Here is a 9,741-nt window from a genome sequence, read left to right on the forward strand (position 1 = left end):
TCCCAGAATTCACTGCAGTCTCTGCTTCAGGTTTTCTGTTCTCCATCTCTCATGTAAATGAATGGTCATCTGTTCCCATCTCAGATGCAAATGAGACCTAGGGCAGTTGTTGCACTTTTGTCACCCTTATCTGGAGGGTTTTAGGTGTGTGTCTCACTGCATCTTAATCAGTTCCTGTTTAGGTGAGGGGGGGCAATTCTTTGTGAGTCAGACAGTCTGTGTCCTGTGTCAGGTTTCCCCAAAAACATGGAGCGGACAGGTAACAAGTTCTCCTTTCTTAGTGTAGGCTGTTGTTACCTTGAACATTTCTTTTCTCGTTGTGTTATCTGGTAGGTACTTGCAAAATGAAGAAAAAAATCTTTTATATTGCTTTCATCAATGAACCTGATGTTACCCAAGAGTTGAACATGACCCCAACATCTGTTTATTCATCAGGCTGCAAAGCAAAATTTCCACTTGATTTTATATTTTCTTGAACAACAGTTTCAATGTCAGCAGACATATCATCAGTGTGCAACTTGTCTTATTGTCTGAGAGGGCAACCTTTGCAATTTCATTGACTGCATTTGAGCCTAATATTACCCTCAATCTCTTTACATCCTGGTAAAATTAAAGACCCTGTGATTGTATGTGGGTTTTTTGTCTTCACAACAAGCTCAGTGACCAAGGAGCTTGCCTCCAGTACTTTATCAGACACTGTTATGCTGTCTTTCACCATTTGCACTTATTTTTCATCTTGTTCCTTTAAACACTTAAAAAAAAAAATCTTTATCCTTGTTGGCAAGGGATAGGTTTTTGGTTCTAAGAAGTTGTCCTCGACTTACTTGGCACCATGGCATGGTTTGAAAGTTTTTCCCCACACACAAAACATGTTGGAAGAGGGCAAGTTAGTTTGCCAGTAAGTGAAAATCCATAATGCAAATAACACTCACAGTAGAAGTAGTGTTGGCTCACCCTTTGACTTCCTTGTGCTCATGTTCAGATTCAACACTAACTGCACACTCCACGACTTCTCTGCTCAACATGATTTTTTTGACCACATACAACGTCATTGGAGCATAGCGTGACATACTGTCTCACATCTATCTGTACAGTGAAATGGCAACATGACACAATACACTTCAGTTCCATCAACAAAACTAATTTATAGAATATGTTTCTTTATTCATTTATTTTTCTAACATGACTTTTTTTTCCCCCAAAATTCCATGGCACACCTGGTCATTTCTGACAACACACCATTGTGCTGTGGCATACTGATTGGGAAACGCTGATCTAGAGGGAGCTATGGAGACATGTGCACAAGTGTGCAGGTTGTACTGTAGCAAGGGTAGTGCCAGTGGTGCCCCAGCACTGGTAGCCTTTGTGCAAGAGGTGCCAAATCAAATGGAAGTGTTATGTAGTAGCATGTGGGGAGGTGCTCTGCATGTGACATGCACGGGGTACCAAAAAGCCTGGTTACTGCTTTTTGGGCTTCTTTTTTTGAGTGATTGAAAAAAAATATACCATGCAGTCAGGTTTTCTATGTAATATATGCATTAGGGATGTGCAAAGCGGGCCGTATTTGATTTGGATTCAGCCCAATTCAGGGGACAGTGATTCGATTCACTGATTTGGATCACTGTCCCGATTTCGATTTGGCGGAATCTGAGGATTCTATTCTGATTCGGCAAATCAGCGATTTGGCCATAGACACAGCTTTGTGTGTGTGTGTGGGGGGGAGGAGGGTTGTTTGTGTTTTTTTTCTACATACCTTGAGGTACCAGGCATAGCTCATGAATGCTGAGATGGTGGGGTGGATGGAGTGTCCCACAGGAGCACAGGGGGGCTACCTATATGCTTGGCGGTGGACCTGGAAGTGGACCGGAAGTACTTCTGGTCCACTGCTGAGCGTATGGAGGATGCCTCGTCCACCATGTCCCCTTGGCTTGGTGATCAGTTGCAGGGGGACCCTGGGTGCTGCCCCAGACCTAGGAGGCACCAGTTGCCGAGCATGGCGGGGTGGGATCCCCTGCATGCTTCATGGTGGACCTGGAAGTGGACCAGAAGTGCTTCTGGTCCACTTCTGGGTCTGCCGCTGAGTGCGATGGGGACACTGCTGTGCTCCGATGGGACGCTGTCACAAGCTGCCTGGTACTTTGACGTATGTAGAAAAAACATATATAGCTGTATCTGTCTGAATCATCAAATCTTTCCAGATCAAATTGGAGGCTTCTGGTTGAATTCAGAGAAATTTAGTTGGTCTCCTGACTTTGATTCAGAGATTCAGCAGCCAAATTGGGCTGAATCTCCTCCGAATCGAATCAGTGACCAAAGCTTTGCACAGCGCTAACATGCATTCTGTCTATCTAAACATTAATCTAACATACGTATATAGACATAGTGCAAAGACCTGGCTGACTTCCTGTGCAACTTGTCTTTAGTTCAGCAGTTTATATTCAGCCTTTACAGTTTATAAATTACTTCATTCACTGTATGTTTAGATGCACGTTTTGAAAATAAACCAAAATGAGTTCTGTAGTATGCAGCTCCATGAACACTTAAATGTTATTCTCGAAACCTTGCATGCCTTCTACACCAATTAATTTTGGTTTCTGAATCGCACTATGCCCTTTAATGGAAAAAGAATAATGTGCCTTCCACACGGGTTGTCCAGATGAAAATCTGTATCTGATAAATTTTATTTATTTATTTTTAACTGGGAAAGTTGCTTTTATTGATGAAAAATTTTCTCTGCATTTGTTGAAGTTGGAAAGGATTCTTCTCTCATGGTAGATATAGTTATTGATATTGTATCCTTTGTGCCTCAGGGGTCAGTCCTGGGGCTGTTTTTGTTCAGTGTCTTCCAGTTTGATGTCTTTCAGGACATCAGTGGTGTCCTGGAAGATGGCATAGAGCAAGTTTGCATATGACACCAAGCTGGAGTCGGTAGTAGATACTCTGGAGGGTAGGGCTAGGTTTCAGAGCAGCTTACACAAATTGGAGGATTGGGCCAAAAGAAATCTCCTGAGATATTCACCAAGGACAAGTGCAAGGTCCTGCACTTAGGATGGAACAGTCCTGTGCATGACTATAGGCTGAGGGCTGATGAGCTGGGCAGCAGCTCTGCAGAAAAGGACCTGGGGGTTACAGTGGACAATAAGCTGAATATGAACCAGTATTGTGCCCTTGTTGCTAAGAAGGCTAACAGTATACTGGGCTGCATTGGTAGGTGTGTGGCCAGTAGGTCAAGGGAAGTGATTATTCCCTTCTATTCAGCACTGGTGAGGCAACAACTGGACTACTGTGTCTAGTTCTGGGGCCCCTGCTACAGAGAGGATGTGGACAAATTGGAGAGAGTCCAATGGAAGACTTCAAAAATGGCGAGGGGGCTGGGGGACATGATTCTGTGTCCTTTGGATGTAATAATTGATTTCTAGTCCTGTTGCATTTCAGATGGCCAGTTCTTGTGTAGTGCATAACAAGCAATTGTTGGACCAGGACTTTAATTAGCAGTGCCCAATAGTCTGACCCAATAATCTGGTTCCAAGTGGGGTGGGTTTTGGCCCCTGCGCTGGCTAACAAATTGACTAGGCATATCTATCACCACCCTATCAATCTGGAAATTGCTTGTACTATGACTAAATAAAGAAACTCTCAGTGATACTTAACTGGAACAAATTAATCGGTTTATTAGTGACAGGTAAATATAAATAGCTTATACAACAGGTAAATAACAGGATATACAATAGCAAGAGCAACCAATGTAACTACAGAACTAGGAACTGACTACACGCCTAATAAAATTATTCCTAGTAACTTCTAAAACCTATACCTAACTTAAGATCATACCTGTATTATAATTCAGTCCCTCTAAAGACTCAATGAAACACTATAACCTCAGAAGCAATATTGACTGAGGAGTGGGTATGAACTTTATTATATAAGGGGAAAACTTTATTAAACACTGGATTGCTGCCATTCCCGATTACAGTAAGTGTAGATCACAATCATCACACCAAAGATGATTATCTGTGGCAGCTTACCTTCTGCTTTAGGGGAAGGGAGGAGAAAGGAATGAGAGAGAGTGGGTGTTACTTGCGCTAGAGGGTGGAGGGCTGCTACTTAAGTGCTAGGTGCACCCAAGGAGAGAATCTGGGGTGCCAACCCTGACCACTCTCACTGGGAGATCACAGCCAGGAGATCAGCAGGTCAGGACAGGTGGAGTCTCAGGAGTAGAGGTTGCTGGGGATGATGGTCAGCTCTGTCAGCTTCGCTGTTGAGGGTGTGCTCAGCTGGTCGGACCTCCATGGTCGTGGCGTAGCCCAGTGATCATCCACACCAATACACCACCAAACCACTTCTACCTCATTCATTCACCACACTTTTATCACTTGTTCACACACACTGATCCAGTCACACACACAGAGAACACACACAGGCAGCCAGCCTGGACAGATCCACACTCTCACCCAGTCCCAATCGTGCATGTAGTTTCTGTCAATCCAAAGCCCTTATATGGGCTTTTCACCCAGCATGCCTGGGCTCTGCCCATGACACACTTTTGTGCACTGGACACTGTCTTCCAGCATCTTCTGAACTTAATTAAGCATGCTTCCAAGTAGGAGGTCATCTAAAGTTCAACACATGACCTACTTAGGCTATGTGTCTGCGTTTATCAGCTACAACCAAACAGGTGAGGTTAAGTGAGAGTGCCATGGACTCAGACTCAACTTTGTCTCCAATGTATTGGAACAAACCTCTTCAAAAAAAAATCCTAAACATAAAAATTATTGCTCTAGTATTTTTAAGATGCTCTAATATGTGCCTTTTTATACTGCTAAAGTAACGATGCTAAAATGTGGAAGCGTTACTAAGGTTTCAGTGTCCATATAACTTTTCTGAGACAAACTAATAGCCTGCTTTGAGGAAAGTGGTGCCTTTTGATACAGGGTGCCTAAGGCCCTAACTGCTATTTCTTCAACCATTCCAGCAGCAGTGATGAAAGCCCTACTGCTACTTTCTCTGTAGAAGGAACTCCAGGTAGGCTACCAACTTCAGGCCCCCAAGAATTTAACCAGCGTATATTGTGTATTATTAAAGCATGCCTGTGTGAAAAAGCTAGAATGGGGTTGGAAACCCCCAGTGTGTATGCCAGCACATGGCATGTGAGGCCATCTTGCTTAGCATGTCGTAGCTGGCCTAGGCTCTAGGCAGGTGGCACCGGCCATGGAGCCTAGGCTGCTTGCAGCATGTGGCCAGGGCTCTGGCTGGTAGCAGCTGCCCAGAGCCTAGGCTGGCTGCTGCACCAGGCTCTGGAGCCCTGGCCAGCCTACACTTTGTGGGGTGGGGGGCGTTTGCACTGCCCTGGGCCCCTCCCATGTTGTCTGTCCAGAGGCATGTGCTGGAGCTCTGGAGCCCAGGTTCCTGCCACAGCTTGTCCAGGCAACTGCAGCAGGTGGCAGGCAGGCTGCAAACAGGGCTCTGGAGCCTCAGCACTGGCTCCATGGTAGTGACAACTGCTTGTGTGCCTCAGGGTGCAGGGTGGGAAAGGAGCCAGGGCAGCACAACCCTGGCCCTTTTCCTACTGTCCACACAGAGGTGTGCACGCGGCTTCCACCAGCAACGAGGATTGGGCCCATCATGTCTCGCCTGTGGTCTGCTCCTGGCATGCCAGGTCGAGGTGTTCAGGGTTGGGTTGTTTTTGGAGCTCTGGCCAAAAATATTGTCGACCTCTGGGCTAGCCTTATCTCCAGCATAACATGTACCACAGGACCTCTGAATTAACTCTTGTTTGTACTAGAACACATTTTTGTAGAAAACGATGTAGTCCCAATATAAATATTTTCAGTAATGGAGTATGCACCAGAACCCTTGGTAAGTTGTTTCAGTGGTTAATTATAATTACTGTTTTTTTGTTTTAATGTTTTATTTCTAGTCACATTGTTCTATCTTCAACTTCCAGCCATTGAATCTTGTGATAATCTTTGTGTGTTCAAGAAAAGGAGATGATGTGTAATGGTAATGACACCAAGGCCAAAAAAAATAAAAAAGTGGGTTGTTTCATCCACTGCTATAGAATATGGATTATTCAGATATGGGTGGTTTGTATGCAGCTTAATTTGTAGTAGATTAAGTGAAGGAGAAGCCGCAGAACTGTTTGTTGCAGCTTTTATATCAAAGGGTGCTGCTTCTCCATTTAGCTGTTGTACCACAATGGTCTTGTGCAGCTGATTGCTGTGGCTGTGTGTATCCATGGCTTGTTTTGCAAACTCATCTTTTATTGAGACTTGGGGATCTAGTCCTACAACTTTGGTGGGTTCTGCTGCACATATCCATCAAATCTCTTTCCTTCTTTTTCCAAAAATAGTAATATTTAGAAGGGAAAAAAACAAAAGGTGGTGTGAATCTCTGTTGTGAAAGTGTTTTAAATCTCTTTTTACTTAAAGCAGGAAGGTTAAAATACTTAACACTTAATTAATGTATGATCTATATGGGGATGAAGTCCTTCACTGATGATTTTTATCAATGTGTAAAAAAAGAAACAACAACAACAAAAACCAAAACCAAATAAACCCCCAAAACCCATGCAATTCTTAAGTAAGATTTATGTCCTCCTTCTTCCTGGTTACAAGACCAGCCTGTATCCTGCCCATACCCTCTCTTACCTGCCTGGCCTAATTATGTCTTTTTTTCATAAAATGCAGCTACTTTGCTAAGACTAAGCACATGGGAGAGAGGAGGAGAGCATAGCTGGCTTGAGTAAAGAGGTAGATACAGGAATGGGAGGTGAATTTTTGCTGTACTGTATGAAGGATGTAAGAAGTGCCAGTTGCCTTCCTAACAGTAGAAATGACCGTTCTAATTCCCAGGCATGATCCTGTCTCGGGCAGTGTGTTGGACTAGATGAATTACAGAGGTCCCTTCCAGCCCAAGTTCTCTACGATTCCATGTTTAAATATTAATATTTTGATCTAATTTAGATGCTCTTTAATATAGACTTAAATATGTTAAAGACTCATGTAAATTAAACTCGCCTGTTTCTTTTGAACAATAAATTGGAATCTGACTGAGTGGCTGCGTTGGCTGGGGTAGTTTAAGTATATAACTATTCTTCAGGACTTGACAACAACAGAGTTTGTAAGTGTTGGATGCTAGGTTTAGTGTTTATTCTTTGGGACATTTGTTCTACCTGTTTAATTAGTACTTAAAGAATGTGCTAGACATTCCCTTTGACTGTTTCCCCCCCCCCGCCTTTTTTTCCTTTATTGCCCCCACGTTCTTGACTTACACAATTTTTGTAATTAAATCCTTTGCATTAAGCTTTTGATTTCTTTTCCTTTTTAATAGATCTCTACCTAAAACTGGAAGATGTGACCCGTAAGTTTAATAAGCCTTGCATAATGGATGTGAAAATAGGCCAGAAAAGTTATGATCCATATGCTTCAGCTGAGAAGATTCACCAGCAGGTCAGCAAGTACCCACTTATGGAAGAGATTGGGTTCTTGGTGCTTGGCATGAGGGTAAGTCTTCCTTTTTTTTAAATTTTAAATTCAGTTCTGGTATATTATCAAGATAAGAATTAATATAGTTTTTTCTAGCAAATAAAAACACTTCTATTATGAGGTTATTAAAATATGTGAGATCATTGAAAAGTATTAATATCCTATGGACCATAAAATACATCTCAAATCTCTGTTCTCATTTAAATTATGTATTTAACTGTTCAATGTCTCTCTTGTGATCATAATTCTAACTGGAGTACAGAAATATATTTGTCAGAATATTTCAGGCTAGAATGTTGGTTATTCACGAAATAGTCATCACTATTGTTATAAAAATGATTTTCAAATGTCATAGATGTTTAGGGGGATTATCAAGCAACACTTTTGTGCTCTGGTTGTGAAACTATTCCTGTAGGCATCTATCCTTTGGGTTGTATTTTTTTGGTATTTTAAAATCTTTTAGAAAAAATGTCTTTATGAACCATCTTGTTACTTGCCTACAGACATATGTATCAGCTTTGTTTGCAAGACTATGACTAATACCATGGCTGTAGTACTGCAGACTTCTTTTAATTCATCTTCCCTGTGGAAGGCAAGGGCCCAGGCAGGGACCATCATATCCTGGAAGTAAAAATATGACTGAGATGATGATTTCAATGTGAAGGCTTTGGAGTCTTTGACAACCAGCAGATGTTCTGGGGAGGAAGTCTGCTCCCATCAACAGATGGGATTCACCTGACCAAAATTGAAAGAGCATTTTTCTAGTCGTCATCTGGCCAACCTTGTAAGGTGAGCTTTAAATTAGGTCTGATGGATAATGAACAAAACCCTCCATCAACAGCAAGCAGTCCATAGAGAAAAGGACCAGAAGCAGCAGCTCAACTCTGAGAGGGCCAGAGAGCCACAGGACAGCAACAAGTGATGCAAAAGGGAAGAGGGTAGATTGAAATGCAAAATATGTCCAATGTGTGTATATATACAAATGTGAGCAGTATGGGGAATAAACAAGATGAGCTGAAAGCTGCAGCCTGTGAACAGAACTTGTGACTTGATCAGTACCACAGAGACCTGGTGGGAGAGCTCTTATGGCTGGAGCGTCAACATGGAAGGTTACATTTTGTTTTGGAAAATCAAGGTTGGGAGAAGAGGTGGTGGTCTTGCCTTTTATGTCAAAAACCTATATGCTTGTTTCCTGGTTCAGGAGGAAGAAGATAGCACAGTGAAATGTATTTGGGTGAAAATGAAAGGGGAAAGATGCATCATTGATATAATGCTAAGGAGTTATAGGCCACAAAATCAGGCAGAGGAGGTAGATGAAGCATTCTTCAAGGTGACCAAACTATCCAAAAGCTATGAGATGGTACTGATGGGAAACTTCAGTTTTCTAGTCATCTGCTGGTAGAACAATACAGCCAAATACAAAATGTTGAGCCAGATTCTAACTTGTGTGGATGACAGCTTTCTGTTCCCAAAGGTTGAAGGTACAAACTAGGGGATAATCTGTCTTGGATCTTATCCTACCAATAGGGAAGAATTGGTGGAGCATGTGAAGGTGATAGGCAACTTGGGGGGAAGTGATCATGAAAAGTTAGAATTCCAGATTCTGAAGTGGGGAAAGTATGAGGTGGGCAAAACGAGGACTCTGGATTTCAATAAGACGAATTTCATCTGACATAAGTAGTTAATAGGCACGTGTTAATCTTAACACAATGGAGTTAATCTTCCATTGTGTCAGAACAGTTTCTTGTTGGGCTTTTAATACTGTGCCCTTCAGAACCTCCCAGTCCTCCTAGGCACATTTATCCTCCCAGGACCATGTGGCTGCATAAGAAGCTTCTAGGATGCCTTAAATGCAGAAGGAAAGCATACATGTGATGGAAAAATGAGCAGGTCACCAGGAAATAGCAAGAGTTTTCAGTGTCTAAATCAGGAAGTCAAAGATGAAGATTGAGAAGCATCTGGGAAGAGAGATCAAAGACAGCAAGAAGAGGTTCTGTAAGTCTGGCCAGAAAAAAAAGCTGTGGGTCAACTAACTAGCCAGGGGAGACTCTTAACAGAAGATGCAAAGAAAGCAGAGCTTCTCAACAGCTACTTTGCCTCAGTCTTAGCAAAAAAATTAAGCTTTAGCTAGGGTACTGAAGGTACTGGCAGAGGAGATCTCTTAGCCTTTGGCACTGATATTCATGGAGTAGCGGGAGAGAGACCAGTTTCCAGAGGACTGGAAAAGGGCCAACATAATGTGTTTCATCTGCCCACT

The 9,741-nt window shown here is 42.5% G+C and overlaps 1 protein-coding gene and 1 long non-coding RNA gene across 2 annotated transcripts in view; both read left to right on the plus strand.

The window, feature by feature from the left end:
* IPMK (inositol polyphosphate multikinase) overlaps window positions 1-9,741 on the plus strand; it is a gene marked incomplete at its 5' end in the record, with an annotated part of 58,825 nt that overhangs the window by 34,315 nt on the left and 14,769 nt on the right. Inside the window, one exon of the mRNA XM_019538587.1 lies at window positions 7,330-7,502. Coding sequence (XP_019394132.1) covers window positions 7,330-7,502 — 173 coding nt within the window. The remainder of the gene's footprint in view (window positions 1-7,329; window positions 7,503-9,741) is intronic.
* Window positions 7,699-9,071, plus strand: LOC109312520. The gene is made up of 2 exons (XR_002101831.1): window positions 7,699-8,814; window positions 8,966-9,071. It is a non-coding gene; the product is annotated as an uncharacterized LOC109312520 (long non-coding RNA).

The sequence above is a fragment of the Crocodylus porosus genome, unplaced genomic scaffold, assembly GCF_001723895.1.
Source record: "Crocodylus porosus isolate Cpor-Errol unplaced genomic scaffold, CroPor_comp1, whole genome shotgun sequence".
Taxonomy (NCBI): domain Eukaryota; kingdom Metazoa; phylum Chordata; order Crocodylia; family Crocodylidae; genus Crocodylus; species Crocodylus porosus.